The following is a 17,650-nucleotide window of genomic DNA, read 5'->3' as shown; positions in this document are numbered from 1 at the left end:
GAAGGAGTAGAGGGCGGTCGGGGAGCCAGAAAGGAAAGTGAAAGCTTTGGGGAGAGGGTCTGGGGGGACAGAGGGTAGGATCCACGTCCCAGGGGTGGGCTGAGGAGAGGGGTCCCGGGGAGGGTCCAGCCGAGCCTAGGGAAAGAACGGACGAGCAACCTAAAGTGGGTCTGTCCCGAACTCAGGGACAGAACTCAGGGCTGCGGGGACCCAGTGGAGACCCGGTCCTGTCCCCTGGATCCACAACCGGACGGCGCCCCGAGAACTGAGACCACGCCTATCCCCACCGCCAGGTGCGTCCTGCGCACTCCGGGAAGACGTGGGCACCGGGGACCATGCTCCTCCTGCCCCTCCCTTCTGCTGTCCTGGGAAATCTTCCTGCCTCTTAGTGTCCAGGCTACTGAAGGGAAGGGAGGCGCCCCCGAGCTTGCGCGGGGTTGGGGGGGGGTTCCATCGGCTCCCCACCTGGCAGGGAGGAAGGAGTTGGGGAGCAATTGAACAGATTAGTAAGGTGGAGGTGGAGTGAAATGAGGGGCTGTCAGACTAGCTAGAGTTGACCTGGGAGAAGGTACCAGTCCCCCTTTAGGGGCTCCAGATCACCTCTCCTTCCTTACTGCCTGGAGCAGGGACCCAGATGTTAGAGGGAGTGGCTGCTCTTGGCCCTGAGGCTGAACAGCCCATCCTGGCCACCTTCCACAGGAAACCTGACCTGGGGGACAGAACAGGAAGGAAATAGGTGGGTGTGGGGCTGGGAAGGAGGAAGGGTGGCACAGGACATCTCAAGGGAGGGTGGTGAGGGTGCAGGGCTGGGCAGCACCATAACTGTTAGGGGCCAAACCTGGGCCCAAATAAGAGCTGGGCCAGAGGTTTGGTGATCACTCTCTTTTGCCAACTGACCCAACTCTAAGGCCTCCTCTTAAAGCTTCCTGTAGCCTTCTGGTGTGATCTTGGGTGAGTTAATTAATCAAGCTCAACTGTAAAACGGGATAATGGACACTTTCATAAGATCATTCTAAGCAATGAACCATATGATCTAAGACTCTAGAATAGTCTCTGACAGAGTAAACAAGTTTGCTGTGATTAATTTTCCCCCAACCGTGTGTGTGTATTTGCTCAGAGCTTGGCTCTGTCCTGTCTGGTTTCTTGTCTTCCACTAGCCTATGAGCTCCTGGAGTGCACTGCTCATCTCTTCTCTGATCTGGCAGTCACTTGCCCTCCTGAGGCTACTATAGTCCCATCAGGATTTAAGGAGAGGAAAGCTTTAGAAACCAAGGTTATCCTGTGAAACTGCACCATAAGGGCTGAGGACATAGTTCACAGTAGTGCTCACCTAACATGTGCAGGGTCCTGAGGTTATTGCCAGCACAGCAAAGGAGAAGAAATGCTCTTGGCAGAAGCCAGAACCTTTCTGTCTTTGGGGAGCTTGTGGGATAAGGGAGGAGCTGGGAGAGATTCAGAGCAGAGGAAGAACAGGTGTGAAATCTTGGGCACTGGTTGTTCCTGTGGGGCTCAGGGGAACCAGAACTAGTGTGGGTCAGACAGTCTGCAAAGGATCCTGGGGAGAGGGGCCTGAAGCAGCATTGTTGGGGTGGGGTATACAGAGGAATGGTGCCTTCCGGGTTGAAGGCTGGTGAGGTAAGGAGGAAAGGTAGCTCCTCAAAGCCTCACCAGAAAGGCAGAACATCCTAGCTGCCTCCCTTAGGGCCCAATTTTGGGAGACTCCAGTCTTTGAATTTTAGGAACTGTAGCTAAGAGGCCCAGCTTTGACATCTGGCTCTGCCACTTACTGTTTGACCTTGGGTTTGCCATTTGTATGCATAGAGCCTCAGCTTGGCCATCAGTAAAATGGGGACAGTGGCACCCAAGTCCCTGGCTGTTGGCAGGCCTGAGACAATACTGTAAAACACTTTGCGGTGCCTAGCACACTGGGACACCCCATGAATGGAGGTGTTTGTACTGCTTCGGGCTGATTTTGCCGACAGTGCTGGCGTTGGTCCCTGGCTGGCTTGACCCAGAGGAGAGTCCAAGGAGCTGGGCCCACCAGTGCACTCAGTGACTGAGGCCAGCTGCCAGAGCAGGACCCTGTGGATATAACTGCTCAGGTAGTAAGCGTGCTACCCTCCGGCCGGTGACCTGCCTCCCTTCCCCATCTGCAAGTAGTTTGCCTTGTATCTAAGTTCTTGTGGCCCTTTTCTGGATTGCCTGTCCCCAAAGACATGCTTTAAACTCATTCATATGAATCTACTTTACCTCTCCTAAGGGGTCTTTGTTGTTAAAACACAGGGAGGGGGTTTGGCTCCAGGAGAGAAGGGAATAGACTCACATATAAAGTTTGGGGGTTCCCTCCAGGTGTACCACAGATGCAGAAGTCCACCTACTGCCCTTGACCTCGGTGTGGATCTGGAAGGAATATGGTATCTACCTTCTAAGCAGAGGGGCTGAGAAATTGCTCTAGATTGGAGGAGCGGGCGGCGATGAGGGAGTAAAGGAGAAGGAATAGGAAACCGTAGCTCCTCTTCCCCTTCTGCCATCTCTCTTCAGGTTCCTGCAGCTCCACGCATGTACCCATCTCTCCAGGACACCAGCCTGCCCGCCAGCTGGCCTGGGGTTTGGACCCTCTTGCAGCAGCTCCCTCCGCAGGACAGTGATGTGCGCCTCCCTGCCCAGCTTCCCTCTGTCCTTCTTTCTGTACAATGAGAAGGGCCTTGGTCCCAGTTAGGTGACATGGATTTAAGGACTAGCTCTGCCACTAGCTGGGGGAAGTCACTCCTCTCAGCCGAGTTCTCACATCTATATGATGGGCCCAGTACCATCTGGTCTGCCTATCAAAGCTTTCTTCACGAGCCAATGAGAAATGGAGGACTGAAATCAATAATGGAATGGACAAATGTAAAGCATGGTTGCTTCATATTTATTGAGGCCCTGTGTGTCCCAGCCTAAAGGCAAACAGTTCAGTTGGGGTGGAAGACAGGAGCATGAGAGATTAAACAAACACCTAGGCAGAAAGTAACAGGGCAGTGCCGTGGGCTATCAGGGCTCTGAGGGGCTGTTGGGGGGGACTGAGGCTGGCTTTACTGCACCCCTCTCCTGTGTCTATGCTATTTTCTCCCATGTTCCTCCACCTCCACCGAGCAGCTAAGTCTTTCAGAATTCTCCAGCCAACTTTTCTGCCTTGCCTGTGGGACTGTCTCTGTCACAGCGGAAGCCTCTTTTTGCAGGAGCGCTACTACCTGGCCCTGGGGGAGGAGGAGCTGGTGGAGCTGCGACTCTTCTGTGCCCAGCGGAAGCAGAAGGCCCTGGGACAGGGGGTGGCCCATTTAGTACCCCCTGAGCTTAAAGGAGACACCTGTGAGAAGGTGTGTGGTCCCCTGTCCACCAAGCCTGCCCTTTCCCCTATTCCTTGACCTCTCACCTCTACCAAAGGGGCAGTTCCTAGGGCTCTGAGGATTTGGCAAATGTCAAGTTTGGGAGTCTTGGTGGAGACTGCAGTGGCAATGGGCCTCCACAGTACCAGAGAACAAGGTGGGGTTGCTAGGAAGGAACTGGGAGGGTGGTCAGGACTCAGACCAGTCCCACACCTGGCTCAGCAGTGCAGGCAGCAGCTGAAGCCAGGAGAAGTTGGAGTGTTTGCCACCCCTGAGGGCAAGCAGCGCTGTTGGCACCCGCACTGCTTTGCCTGCCAGGCCTGCAGCCAGGTCCTGATGCACCTCATCTACTTCTACCACGATGGGCATCTCTACTGTGGCCGTCATCATGCTGAATTGCTGCGGCCGCGCTGCCCAGCTTGTGATCAGGTAGAGAGCCCCAAGGAGGAGGGCAGGGAGGTTTGCCTAGGGCCCACTGTGGGAAGTGGCAGGCCATCACCCTCCTGAGCTAGTTTCTCCCACTAAATGGGGAAAGGAGCATAGGAACCAGCCAGGATAATCTTGTTCCCTGTCTCCTGACTGAGCACTGGGCATGTGGGTATTGCTGCATTTTATCTGTGCCATCCCCAACCACAAGCAAAACCCCTCACATTTCTTAGGTCTGGAGCTGGGGTTCTTGGACAGAGTTCACCTTAGTATGCTGAAAGCTATGTGTGGTGCCTGCACATGCTGGAAAGACCCTTAAGGTCTGCATGGGAGGTAGAACGGAGCTTTGGATTCAAGAGCAGGTCGGGACTTTGACTTCTGGCTGTGTCACCTGCTAGTCCAGGGAACCTAAGCCACTAGGGAGGTTCCTGTGGATGAGCTTCTGCGTTAACTGGTTGCAAGGCAGGGTATCTGTTGGATAAATGAGGGAATGAATGAATGAACCAAAACACTTCCTGTCCTTCTCCCAGCTGATTTTCTCTCAGCGCTACACCGAGGCAGAGGGAAGACACTGGCATGAGAATCACTTCTGCTGCCAAGACTGCTCCGGGCCTTTGTCTGGGGGGCGCTATGCCCTGACCGGGGGCAGTCCTTGCTGCCCCAGGTGTTTCAAGAGTCGCTATCCAGACACGGGCTCTAGCCCACAGAGGGCACCCGAGGGGTGGGCATCCCCAGGTAAGGAAGCAGAAGCTGCGGATTGAGGCGTGATGAGTGGCGGCTGGAGCGGGGCTTAAGGGGCTTATTCTGAGTACGGGCCCGATCCCTGTCCCTTGCCGGCTCACCCCTCCAACAGGGTCCCTGACCTCGCGAACCTAACCTCGCACCTCGGGAGCCCGCAGCTCTCACCGTTCCGAGGGTGATGCTGTCGGGTGGCGGCGCCGGGGAGCACCGGGGGTGCGCGGGAGGCAGGGAAGCGCACGGGAGTTGGGGACTCAAACCTGCGTTTCTGTCCCCGGTCCGGTACAGGGGCGCCCGGACCCGACCGCAGCAGAGGAAGCGCCCAAGCCCTTGGGAGAGCCGTGGCTCAAGTCCCCCGCAGCAGCCCGGACATCCTGAGAGGGCGAGTCCGCCCGAATGCGTCCCGGGACCCCGAGGAGCGCACCCCCTGTCCCACCTGCTCCTCGTCCTCAGATTCAGAACCCGAGGGCTTCTTCCTAGGCCGGCGCCTTCTCCGGCCCCGGAAGATCCCGGAGGACAGCGCCGCCTCTGAGAAGCGCTGCTCTGTGTGCTAGCGGCGCGGCGCAGCCTGACAGTGCGGGCGGCGTGTGGCCGACCGAGTCTAAACGCAACCGGGCACCCTGGGGGAAGCGGCCAGGTGGCAAGCGTTAGCACTGCGCGCCCTGTGACTTCTGGAGACTTTTCGGGAAGCCCAGTTCCCTGAAGATGCGCTTCCCTGCGGGACAGCCCACCTCCACAGGCTCCCTGGTCCGGAGCCAATGTAATGATTTTACTCAGCGTGGGTGACGGCGGGCGGCGGCGGAACCGGCGGCCTGGAGGTACCCGCAGGTGGACCAGCGGCAGGGGACTGGAAAGCCGGATTGCGCTCCTCTCCTCGCGGAGCTCGTGGGCGCGCAGACGGCCCGGCCCTCTCTGCTGAGCACCTCTAGGCCGGTGGCGGAAGTGCTCACCGGAAGTGCGTCATCCGAGCGCGCCGCCGTGGGGCGTCGCGTGAACCGGTGCGGAGGTCTGAGGTGCTGGTATGGCTTCCAGCGGGGTCCCGGTGGGCGCTGCTAGCTCTGCAAACGAAACCCCCGAAATTCCGGACAACGTGGGAGATTGGCTCCGGGGCGTCTACCGTTTTGCCACCGATAGGAATGACTTCCGGAGGTAAATGAGCCCAGGAGCTTGGTCCCGCTGGGCCTCGTGTGGATCCCCCCAGTATTCTCCTTCGTAGAGTGAGTGCGCGTGTGGTACCAATAGAGTGGCCTCTTTCTGGCTCTTATGCTTTGCTGAGGTTCCTGACCGGGAAAATTCCCTTGTGGCAAAGTCGGTGTGATGTGCCTTTGTCTGTATAAGAACGTCGCCGGAACCTGGGAGCCCCGGGAGGAGGAGGCCCCAACACAAATAGGCCTTTCAGCTCCGCACGAATCCTTAGCGGGCATTGGCGTTGGATTCTACCCTTATTAGTTGGAGTTAACTCCAAATTCCCATGCGAGTACTGGGTAACATGCCCCGTAACCATTATGGTCGCCTCAGAAGTAATAGGTGGTGATGGGAAGCGTTTTCCTAGTTTTTTCATTAAATATACAAGTAACTCGGTGACCACGAGGTTAATGAAATACATTCTGTGCCCAGGAACTTGATCCTCAATTTGGGACTGTTCGCTGCAGGAGTTTGGCTGGCCAGGAACTTGAGTGACATTGATCTAATGGCACCTCAGCCAGGGGTGTAGCCCTCTAGGTAAGCACTTAACCACTGATCTGCCTGTCTCAGCAGTTCCGGGGGCTGAGAGAAGCCATGATTTATGTCAGCTATTCCATGAAACAGCAAAGAGACTCGATGTAAAAACTCTTGGTTCTCTTATATTTCTATATGTTCAGGTGATTTAATTTTGTAGCATTTTTTTTCCCATTCCTAATGCCAGCTGTTTTCATCTGATTGCAGCCAGTGAAATTCTTACACTGTACCCAAACCTTCCAAAACCAGAACCTACCGTCTGTGACCAGCACGAGATATGCTCTAATGGCAGCTGAAGTTGATTCACAGGGGCCCTTCCTCTTCTCCTCCCTCCTTGAACTGTGTTCTCTGCGTAGCAGCTAGTGCTGCCTCTGTTCTGTAACGTTCTGTACATAGCCTGTTTGTGTAGGGGGCAATCACTGCTGTGTCCTAAGGAGCACTAATGGTGCTTTAACAAATATTTGAAATAAAGACTGTACACAAAGACGGCATTTTATTCTTTTAATAAGAAACTTCTGCATACAAAACAAGGTGTAAAAAAGTCAAGATTTACAAAAATCATAAAAACATGATTTATATTTCACACTGGAAAGACAGGAACAAGTGCCAACATGGATTGTAATGGAGGTGGCTTGCCTCATTTTAAACGAAAAACAAGTAAACACTGGGACCACGCACACTACACTGACACAGACATAACAGGAAGCTTATTATTAAGAAATGTGTATTGTTGACCAGTAAAGAGGGAGAAGCCATTTGGTGTTGCATAGCATTTTAAGTGCACCAGGTGGGTTTTCCAGGCACCAGAGAGGCATTGTTGGAAAAGAATGAGGCTTGGTGGCAGAAAGAGCACGATGGTGTGTAGGTGGAACAAGCCAGAAGTAAGCATGGTGTAGACACTAAAGTGATACTGCTCAGGAAGCCGCTCCTTCACAAGGAGAAATGTTTTGTGACCTTAAAATCTATAGTCATGCCACCAGACAAGAGCGTGGGGCTCTTTGGAACTGGAATATTTAAAGAACTGACATGGAAAGCTCATGTGGCCATACAAAGAGGGGGAAATATAAAAGGTTCTTCACAATAATTTTTCTTTAGTCAATTTCTTAGCATTTAGAAATATATTGCTTTTATGGGCCAAGTCTATGGGCTGTGTAGCATTAAGGACATGAATCTGAAAGGTGATCAGTGTAACTGGACCTTAATGACTTAACTGTCACAGTTGACAGGTGTTGCCTGACAATTTATTCACTAATGGTAAACAGGGCAGAACAGTCTTGGTCCTTCAGGCATAAGTCTGATTAAGAAAGCTGATTGAGGGCTGAGGATTTAACTCTGAGGCATAAGTGCTGAATTCGATCCCTGGTACCAAAAAAGGAAAAAAAGCTGACTGAGGGTGGGGTGTTGTTCAGTGATAGTGAATGCTCTCCATGCCCAAGGCCCTGGGTTTCACTCCAGCACCAGAAGACAGTAGAAGCTCTTTAAGAGTGATTCTTTTTATATGTTTTTTTTTTTAAAGCACCATTCTTTTGTAAATTGTTCTTACTTTTTTGAGACAGGGTTTTACTGTGTAATTTAGGCTGGCCTTGAACTCACTATGTAGGGAGTGCAGACTGGCCTGCAAACTCTCAGCCATTCTCCTGTCTCAGCTTCCTGAGTGCTAGGATTACAAGTATGTGCCACCACGCCCCATTCTCTTTGGAATGTCAAAAGATAGATCCTGTCCACAAGAGCAACAAATTGACAAGAGGTTGGCTTAATATGAAAACCAGGACCCTTCAGAGTCTGTGTTCTGGGATCACAGCTTCTCTGCAAGGTTTATGTCTTAACTGATTATCAAGATGAAGAATGGTGACATGCGAGAGAGCAGGGCTTAGGTCTGAAACCATCACAGCCACGCAGTGACCAGGAAGAGATATTTTTAAGCCTTTCCTTAGGTGCTAAACCCCATCTGGCTGACATCAGGGCAATGCTAAGACAAAAAAAATACCAGCACCTGATCCTTACAGGAATGAGTTATATCCTTAATTTCCTACCTGATGTCACCATTGTGTGTGGTTCTATTTGATTAAAAATTTCCAAAGTTGAAAATCAAAATCCAGCAAGAATTAACACATGGCAGTTTCTAAACATAATTTAAATTTCATTCAAATTTTATTTCATTTTATTTTCTTGAGACAGGGTCTCACTATGTAGTCCAGGTTGGTCTTGAACTTAAAGTGATTTTCCTGCCTCAGCCTCCTGTGTGCTAGGATGTCAGGCATGTGCCACCATGCCCAGCTTTCTACTTAAAATTTAATGTTTCGTTTCAAGTACTTGTATTTATTGTTGGGTAGTTTTTAAAGCCATAATGCTGGTTAGGTAAAGTTTCATTTAAACTGGCTTACTTCCTCAGAGTGGTAACAACTTAGTAAATAAAACCACCACATCTACAATTTCAAAATAAATTTTTTAAGTTTATATATATATTTTTGGAGACAGGGTTTTACTCTGTAGCCCAGGCAAACCTCAGTCTTATGATCCTTTTCCTGCCTCAGCCTCCTGAGTTACTGGAGGATAGTAATTCTGTGAAAATGCTGGCTTTCCTCTTTGTCGTACACTGGATTTTAAATGAAACACACCAACATGTAAGTATGGAAAGAGCCCACAAAGATGCCAGCTTGCTTTAATGCCAGAGCAGCTATGCTGCATTAAGAATATAAGTTGATGGCCAGGGATTTAGCTCAGTGGTATAACAGCTTGTGTGGCAAGTGTGAGGTCATGAGTTTGATACCTGGTATCAAAAAAAAAAAAAAATATATATATATATATATATATATAGGTTGGAGTACATGAAGGATAAAGCCACAGCCCTAGACCAAGGAATGGCTGCTACATGTGTAAGACACAAACTGACTTCACAGTCCTATTAGAAGGCGCTTCCTTAGTGCTGATTTTAATCTGCACCAATCTTACTGGGTAAAAAATTAAGTGGCAATGAGAAGTTTTATCCCAGAGGCAGAGCTGTCTGCTTAGTGAGTCCAGAAACCAGGCCGAGAGAGCCAGTTATCAAGTGTGCTTAGAAAAGTGACCTTTGGTGAAGTCTCATGAGCCAGTGGAAACTTTACGTGTGGATGGATAAGAGAACGGGCTGTGCACAGCCCTGCAGTGAGCCGCCTGGGCCTTAGGCTTCCTCCGGACACTCAGGCCAGCCCAGTCAGTGCCTGCCCTGGGAAGGGGCACGGAGAGCTGGTGAAGGGCTTCTCTTTTCTGCCTTGCCCTCTGCATATTACACAGTGCACTGGCTGGCCTTATGACAGGAAGGTTCACAGAGGGGCTTGTTTTCACACTGCTTCCTGGGGTCTTGTGCAAAAGAACTTAAAACCAATGAAGGGACCATTTTGTTTGACTTCTACTGTAAGTTGCCCAGCATCAGTTGTTTTGATAAAAACTAAAAGGCCTTTTTGATCATTTGTGCTCTCCAACTGGCTGGAAAAGCAACCCTTCCACTCCTAACTATAACCCTAGACAGGGACACGGTAGGGGCCGCCTTCCGGCCTGATGTGAAAAGGCCAGCGTTCATGCTTGTAACACACAGGGGAGGGAACAGCAAGGACAGTCTGCCTTGAAAGGCGGCATTTGACGAGCAATCACAGACAGACAATTTGGACACTACAGTAATATTTCAGAACTTGCTGGTAAGAATAATTTGCACTCACACAAGATATGAAATGCTTTAAAAAGTCTGATACCATGTCCTTTAAACACTACATAGACCCATTGGCAACTTGGAATGACAAGAAGGAATCCTTTCCCTTAATCTTCAATCTCATGCAAACCATAACTGAATACAAGGCACCAAATTTTATGAATTGTATAAAATTAGTTCACAAAGCTTTATCAATAAACTCCATTTCTCCCTCCCTGGCTCACCCCCACCCCAGCCCCACCTACCCCCCACCCCAACCAAGTTTTCCTTCCAAGCTACTGTCACCTCTCTTGGGCTCATGCTAGGGGACACCCCACTGCCAGCCAAGCCACCGCATGGGTCCTTCCTTTGTACTTGGATGGAGCTGCGAGCTCTGCCAGAGCAGGGAACTGATACAATCATTGACTCTAGAAGCCTCGCAGTTAACAGCAAAAATAAACTCTGCTATTGAGTCCATAGGACACATTAACACTTGCACAGTCTCTACTTTTACTCGTGACACTTGAAGAGATGTCTCTAAGTTCTTTACAGTGTGTGGCACTGCCCCCGCCCCAGCCCGGGAGGGGCTGGACCAAAGCTGGTCCACCGAGGCCGAGCACTTTGCTGCCACTGCTGAGGGTATCCCTAACAGCTTTCGTGCTAGTGCAGGTGCTGCTGTCAGGCAAACACTTGCCTGAGGGCAGGCTGGACTGAGGTAAGAAATCTTTTCTGAGGGCCAGGGTGCGCTCATCTGGCTGGCTGGAGCAGCAGGTAAACACGGCAGCCAGTGGCCAGGGTTCCTGGAGCGGGACTTTCACTGCTCACCCTGGGAGAGAGGCAGGCCCCTGAGGAAGGTTCACAAGGAGATCCTGGGCTTCACTTGCAGCAGCTATTCAACTTCTACCTGCTCTGGTTTTTCTTCTTTTTAGAATGTTTCAACATAAGACGCAACAGACATTCATCTACTTCAATGTGTAAGTAAAGGCAGCAGGACATTTCCCTCCCAAAGCCACTGGCTGAAGCAGCAGTCAACTGTGCTGTTATACCAATCTCCCTAAGCGCTCACCCAACAGCAAAGTCCAGCACTGCTGCTTCTCGTACCTGAGGGTTGGGTTGCAGGAGCCGCCTTCACAAGGGCATAGTCAGGGATCTGATGTTGGTTTCTGTTCCAACTCATTGTAAATGGTTTTGTCAGTTTCATAAGGGGTGCTCAGCTGTGTTAAGCACTTACTTTACAAAATCAACCTGCTTAATAATCCTATCTAGTATTTGGTATAAGACTTTTAAAATTAGATTTGGAGGGCTGGGGATAGCTCAATGGCACAGCGCCTGCCAGGCAAGCAAAGGTTGTGAGTTTGATTCCTGGTACCAAAAAACAAAACAAAAATTAAATTGGAAGATCTTTTAATTATGTTTTTACGATAATAAGTATTTCTCTCTGGGCAGCTGCAGGGGCAAGGTAGGTGCTCTATTAGTTCTTACCTAGCTTGGAGGTTCTCTTTCTAGAATTATAGACAGCATTCAAGATGAGGCACGATTTGTGCTTCCCTTTCTACTTTCATGTTCATGGCTCTCCTAGCCCGATTCACTGCCAGCCAGATTAACCTAGAAACGTGGTTCGAGTACAGCTTTGCACCCAGCCTCTGGCTGTGCAGCAGCTGTGACACTTTAAAACAGTGTCCAGAAGAGGGCAACCCTAGGTAGCACTTACACAAAGAAGCCTGCGGCAAACAGTCTAAACCCAACAGCATAAAAATGCCATACGCTATCGCTTCCAAATAAAAGCTAATATTACAGAAACCTCACAGTGTTGGGGAAAGCAAGTTTAATTTAAAACACAGTCACTCCTTCCCCATCAGGGTGAGCCATTTTCTGTCTGAATTTCCTCCATGCCTCAGTGCTGCTAGCAGGTCCCATGGTAGAGTTTGTCACAAAAGAGGTCAACAGCAAATGCTATGATCTGTTAGGGAAATGCGGCTCAGTAGCACCGCCAGAGCTATAACCTTGTAGCCTTGCTTTCCCACTTCCTGGCCCTTCCGAGTCTCTCATGCCTGCCTCCATCTGAATTCAGACATTAAGGTGATACATACACCTTTCCGCTGGAGTCGGCCTCACCATCCCCTGCGAGGCTGAGTGAGAAGGGAGAGTGCAGCCTGGCAGCAAGGAAGGTTTTCTTCACTCTATTCAGAATGGACCAATTTAAAAGAGAGAAGTACAGGGTGGGCACTTTGTTTTTTTTTCTGAGGCACTGAGGACAGGTGGGCATAGCACAGTAGGAGCAGGAGCTTCAGGACGGAGCCAGTGCTATCAGCAGTAAGGTGGACACCTATGGGTAGATTCGTAAGCAATTTCCCCTGGAGGCAAAGCTCCTAAATCTTACAGCACCAGTGTTCTTGCTCTCAGGTACAAGCAGGACCTGCTGTGCTAGAGAAAAATAAGCTGGGAACAGATGTGGAGAGGGCCTGGCCCACCCTTCGCACTCTCTGAAAGCCTCAGACAGTGGACCCCCAGGTAGGTGTAAATGCAACCACAAGCATGCCCTAGACCTGAGCCAGGGACCCGCTGCCGAGCTGGAACAGCCACTGGTGGCTTGGCTCAGCGTACAATGGAGAACACACTCTAGCCCTTCAGTTCCTTCTATGAACTGTCTCAAGTGTGGAGCAACTGATGACAGCAGCAGCGGGCAGGGTATAACACTGAAACCCGCACTCTGCACCCTCCCTCCACTCCACTGCCAGCCCCAAGAGAACTACCCTGCAAGTTTTCAACGCTGGAAGGGTACTACTTTTGGGAATAAACCCTTAGACTTTGCCTCCCACTTTGGAACCAACCCCCTCCAGCACCCGCCTGGCTGGCCCCAGCTCGAGGGCACTCCTCCCATGCTGTAGGCGGGGCCTGCATAGCAGGAGACTCTCAGAAGGGAGAGAAGCCCTGCTCTCTTCCTGGCTGGACCATCAACTTACCCCTCTTCTCTCCTCCCGGATCCCTCTCTACTCAGAAGCAACTGATGAAACACTCTTCACCTCACTGAAGTCACTCCTTTTGTTTCAGGCAAGGAGGACATTTCCAAACACATTCAAAAGCAAGTGACTCCAAGTGTTCTGGCAGGACACAAGACACCTGGCACCTCCTACTCTAGACCCAGTATGGCAAACCTAGCAATCTGTTCCTGCATAACCCTTCTGTCCTGTGCAAGGACAGATGAACGGACACCAACAGATGGACAGCCAGCCAGTCTACGATGCTGCCTTGGCTCAGGGGAGGCTCTGAGGTTGGCCTTCATCCTTGGTGCTGGGCTGCACCTGAGCTTGGAGTTGGGTTTCTGAGATTCTTGAATTGCCCTGCACTGTTCTTTGAGTGTAAAAAAGAATGTAGGCCTGGGTTTTGCACACCTCCTCCACACTGCATACATTCAGCTTTGAGTCATTGCAGTGGACCCAAAAACCTAGGAGACCAAAGGAGAGAGAGAGAAAATGACTACCCAATGCACATTTCCAGTCCGACACAGAACCAGGAGCACAAAAAGGCACAGAGGCCCCTTTGATTCCTGGTGGCGAGGGAAGGGACAGGTGAATGGCACCAGGCTTCCTTGCAACCATGGGCTTTAATTCCACACACCCAACACCAATACTGATGGGCTAATTTTTGTCTCATTTTACTAAGGCACTTTCATTATCCATTAGTGTCTTCTGCAGAGCCAGTCAGGATATTGGGCACTAAGCAGTGGGAAAAGGAAAAAAGGAACAGAAACAGAAAGGAAGAATACAAGAAACATTCTACAGATGCAAGAGTCTGTTCACAAGCTGAGGGGCTCAAAATGGGGCCTGGCTGAAACCACATCTGCTGCCCTCTGTCAGAGAGCAGTAGCTGGAGGGCCTACCTGGGGACCCTTGCATCCCACACTTTCCTGGGTACAAGGTAGTGAGGACACACAAAGTGCTCAGACATTTCCCCAGGTTTATTATAAGTGAGGCTGGTAAGAGTCACAGGATAGCTGCATGAGGTTACACAGGTCCCACTATTTGTGCATAACCAAGAAGGAACTTGGGGTCTGCAGAAGGAGCATTGCCAGAGCAACCATAGCAACACTGCCAGTACCCAGCACCATGGATAACACTGTAATAACCCCATACTAGCCAAGCAAGCACAGTGTGCTCGGCACTGCCCCAGCCTTCTATGTGTGTCAGTTCCTTTGCATTCTTAGAACAAGCTCATGTTGGTAGGTGGCATAGATCCCAAATGTGAAGCCAACTTCCTAATTCTTTCCACGGAGCTTTACTGTATGTAATTCCCCCCCAGGTGGCCCATGGATGGAAATAAAAGGAAAGCAATCGAATGTGGACAGGCCAACCCTCTTCCGTGTCCCCACCCCGCAGAGCAAAGCGCACGCACCTCCCTCTGTGTTGTAGCAATAGGCTGTGTAGTGTCCTGAGCCAAACCCTTTCCCGTGATGCATGACCACTGCGGAGAGATCATAGGCAAAGGTCTCTTTGTCAAGAGAGGAGAGCATGTCCCTGCAGCAGTAAGGTTCCATGGTTAATACCTGCTCAAAGGCGACATGGACCCCAATCTTCTCACGGTGATTACGGCCAGACCACCTAGAACATGGGCACAAACTTCTTACTATTGAAAACTGGCACGCACGGTCACAGAAGAGAGAGGCATAAAGGAGAGCTGCTGGCTTTGCTTTCCCGTTAAAAACTGGCACTCAGGGGCTGGGGATTTAGCTCAGTGGCATAAGCACCTGCCTTGCAAGCAGGCGGTCGTGAGTTCGATCCCCGGTACCGATAAAAAGGAAAAAAACTAAACAAAACTGGCACTCATCAGCGTCCACACAGATTCACTGTGACTTTGAACCTAAAAATGGCTTAAAGGCAACTCAGGCACCAGTCTTTTCAGAGTTTGCTGCTGCCCTTTTTTTCACATTATTTTATACTTCATCCTGAAGAAGGGTCCACGTGAATGCAAGCAAACTTGGAGGGTTTGCAAGCAGACAGCAGTGCAGGCCAGACAGAGATGGCTGCAGAACAGGAGCTGACTTGCCTTGATGGACCGGAACCATTTACCCTCTCGGAGATGGGCTTCTCCTCCCAACACAGAAGACACCTGCCCTCACCAAGCCTTCAAGGCCACCACCCCACAGCTCCCAGCCCAGGCCCTCCCTCCCAGAACATGCTCACCTGAATCTCTTAAGGTGCAGCCGGAGGACCTGAGGTAGTGTGTAGATCATTAACTGCTTCCTAGCTTCGCTCAGAACAAGGGGTTTGGGGTTGGATTTTCGCCGCTTGCCTATATGGTTTGGGAGGCATAAGACAGAGGTTGAGAGTAGTCTCATTCTTTCTCCGAGATGGCAGCCAGTGACTTGCCACTAAGTATACATCCCCTCATGTCTCAAGACTTGACTCAGAATGTTACTGGGGGCAGCAATGTGACCCAGTTAGTTTCACAGGCCTGCGTGGTGTGGCTCTGAGCTTTCGGTAGGATGAAAGGTATGACTGTGTGACTCTTGGGATGGCTGCTGAAAGAGACAGCTGACTCAGGGATATAGCAGATGGTCACTGCAACAGTGTGACAGAGTTGTCCCTTGTCCTCCCCAGTTTGACATGATTCCTGTGGGACCCTGAAGTCACCTTGATGGAATCCTGCACCACTTTAACAGAAGAAAGGAGCTTGCATTCCTGATGACCATGTGGCTACTGGGCCAGCATCTGACTTCTTTTATATAACAGAAAAAAAAAATGTCACTTCTTTTTAAGCCGTTGGTACTTGGATTAATATCACAAGCTACCAGACCTAACCTGGATATATCTCTGTTCAAATTTTTTTATTTTTTTATTTTTTGGCTTTTTCCTTTTTATTGGTACCAGGGATCGAATTCATGACTGCCTGCTTGCAAGACAGGCGCTTATGTCGCTGAGCTAAATCCCCAGCCCCTCTGTTCAAATTTTTGCCAACAGCAACTCCACGACTGGTATGACTCTAGGATGGCAAATTCCAGCTGCCAAGGATTTACTGATGTCATATAACAGACCGTCACTACAACAGCTTGACAGTGTTGACTATGCCAAGGTTGCATGCGTTCCTACACTGATAAGGGAAACTGTGATGCACTGTAACTTTAAAAGGCTTTTTGTTTCCACTAGATACGTCTAACTCCATTTCCTGCTCCCAGCAGGTTGTGTGCTAAACAAGTTCAGAGGAACTGAACCTCAGTTTCCTCATTAGTAAAATGGGGAACAATGCATATACTTGAGACTTAGGAAAAAGATAGAAAGGATGACTAGCACAGCACAAAATATTGAACAGATGTTGTCAGCATGATTTGTGCATGGCATGTACTAAGTATAAAATAAGCTTTACTGGTTCTGTGATTTTAGCCATACCTAGTTTTGAAACATAGCTCGTGGATAGATGCACAGGACCAGCCACCAGGACAAAGGTGGGAGGCCAGCTAAGGTCAGCCAGCCCAACACACCATCAGTGCTCTGGCTCTTAGTTTGTTTCCAAAGCTGAATTATGGAGGAAACACAGTTCTAAATTTTTAGCACATCAGCAATGGAAAGAAAGTCCTCTAATTTTCACTAGAAGCCTTCTGGAGTGTCTGCTGAGATTACAAAGGCACAGGGACGCAAATACAAAGAGAGGGCCTGCTAACTGCCTCTGAGCTGTGGCTGTCCTGGACTCAGGGGATGCAAAGCTTTCCAGCTGGTTCCAAAGCCGCTCTGCAGCACTCAAGGAAGGTGGCAACGCACAGCTGAGTGACGGTTCACAGCTTTCTGTGACAATAGGCTGTGGAGGTGTAACCACTCATGATGGACAGCATTAGGACGAATGTGCCCAGTGGCAGCTTTCACAGTGGTCAAGGCACGTGGGGCAGGAGCAGAAATGGCATTCAGAACAGAAGCTGAGCCCTATTTCCATCCTGTTCCCAGATTTTTGAAATTACTGCAGCTCTGCTTGGCACCCTCAGCAAAGGGAGGATGTGAGCTAAGTAAAGACAAAGGAGAGTCCAACTTTGTTTCTCTACAATGAAATTAACAAAGAAAAAGAAATTATGATTCAACTGAGATCACCAGTTCTACCTCCATTTGATGGAGATGGCTACACATTGAAGGAGAGGGCTTGCAATTCTGAAGCCTCACAAGCAACCGATCAGTGCATCTCACCCCCTCACCTCAGCTTTCCTTCCCTGCCACCATGTGTGCCTGCCTGGAGAAATCCTGATAAGCTGGCACATCTGGCAGTCAGAAAAAGCAACTGTTTCTGGCAAAAATAAATGGAAGTATTGCTTGTCTCTCCCACCATATCCAGAATGGTAGCATTAAAGCTGTTCATACTCTTTTGTTCCTTACAAGTAAAAAGCTTTATGGGTCACCATTTAAGAAATAAACGAAAACAGATACTACTCTAATAAAACAATTTAACTCACCTATCTCTATAGGGTAAAATTAAACAGCCAAGCACAATATTTCAAATTTGAAAATGGCAAAAATGCTATCAAGTATGATTTTTTACTTTTGTCCTGATTCTTCAACAAGCAGATGAGGTTTCCACAACTTGCCATTTTAAAAGACCGTGGCCCAGGCTGGGGATGCAGCTCAGGGGTAGAGCACTTGCCTGGGATGTATGAGTTCCTGAGTTCAGTCCTCAGTATCACAACAATGTTTTCAACACTTTCACAGTCTCAACTACTACCTGGCTGCAAACTGATTTCTAGGTCTTTGTACAGTCCATGAAT

General features: G+C 49.9%; 2 protein-coding genes across 37 annotated transcripts in view; one reads left to right on the top strand and one right to left on the bottom strand.

Annotated features, from left to right (window-relative positions):
* Positions 1–8: 8 nt before the first annotated feature.
* LOC100719340 (mitochondrial import receptor subunit TOM6 homolog) lies at positions 9–6,732 on the top strand. Of its 26 annotated transcripts, none has more exons than XM_063238895.1 (9): positions 10–293; positions 700–736; positions 2,350–2,414; positions 2,542–2,649; positions 3,219–3,356; positions 3,591–3,794; positions 4,322–4,526; positions 4,818–5,678; positions 6,147–6,251. In XM_063238895.1, exons 3-8 carry the CDS (start codon positions 2,412–2,414, stop codon positions 5,081–5,083), a joined length of 924 nt encoding a protein of 307 aa, XP_063094965.1. In that variant the 5' UTR covers positions 10–293; positions 700–736; positions 2,350–2,411; the 3' UTR covers positions 5,084–5,678; positions 6,147–6,251. The 26 variants fall into 26 exon arrangements, with proteins under 26 accessions (XP_063094969.1, XP_063094965.1, XP_013012374.1 ...); XM_013156914.3 differs by adding an exon at positions 1,983–2,102 and having other exon boundaries at positions 11–293; positions 2,542–3,356; XM_063238889.1 differs by adding an exon at positions 1,983–2,102 and having other exon boundaries at positions 11–293; positions 627–736; positions 2,542–3,356.
* Positions 6,733–6,735: 3 nt separating this feature from the next.
* The window catches only part of Usp49 (ubiquitin specific peptidase 49), a 53,020-nt gene continuing 42,105 nt past the window's right edge, over positions 6,736–17,650 (bottom strand). For 8 of the 11 annotated variants that reach the window (XM_013156818.3, XM_003473868.5, XM_063238881.1 and 5 more), the window contains 3 exons: positions 15,093–15,201; positions 14,305–14,510; positions 6,736–13,357 (listed from right to left, as the gene is read on the bottom strand). In XM_013156818.3, the coding sequence (XP_013012272.1) occupies positions 13,167–13,357; positions 14,305–14,510; positions 15,093–15,201 (506 nt within the window). In that variant the 3' untranslated portion in view covers positions 6,736–13,166. Of the gene's footprint in view, positions 13,358–13,852; positions 14,511–15,092; positions 15,202–17,650 lie in introns of those variants that run through there. The other 3 variants (XM_063238884.1, XM_063238885.1, XM_063238883.1) reach the window with 3 other exon arrangements.

The sequence above is a fragment of the Cavia porcellus genome, unplaced genomic scaffold (genome assembly GCF_034190915.1).
Source record: "Cavia porcellus strain 051 isolate PalLab524CR breed Dunkin Hartley unplaced genomic scaffold, mCavPor4.1 scaffold_28, whole genome shotgun sequence".
Classification (NCBI taxonomy): domain Eukaryota; kingdom Metazoa; phylum Chordata; class Mammalia; order Rodentia; family Caviidae; genus Cavia; species Cavia porcellus.
This window is presented reverse-complemented; position numbering and strand designations above follow the sequence as displayed.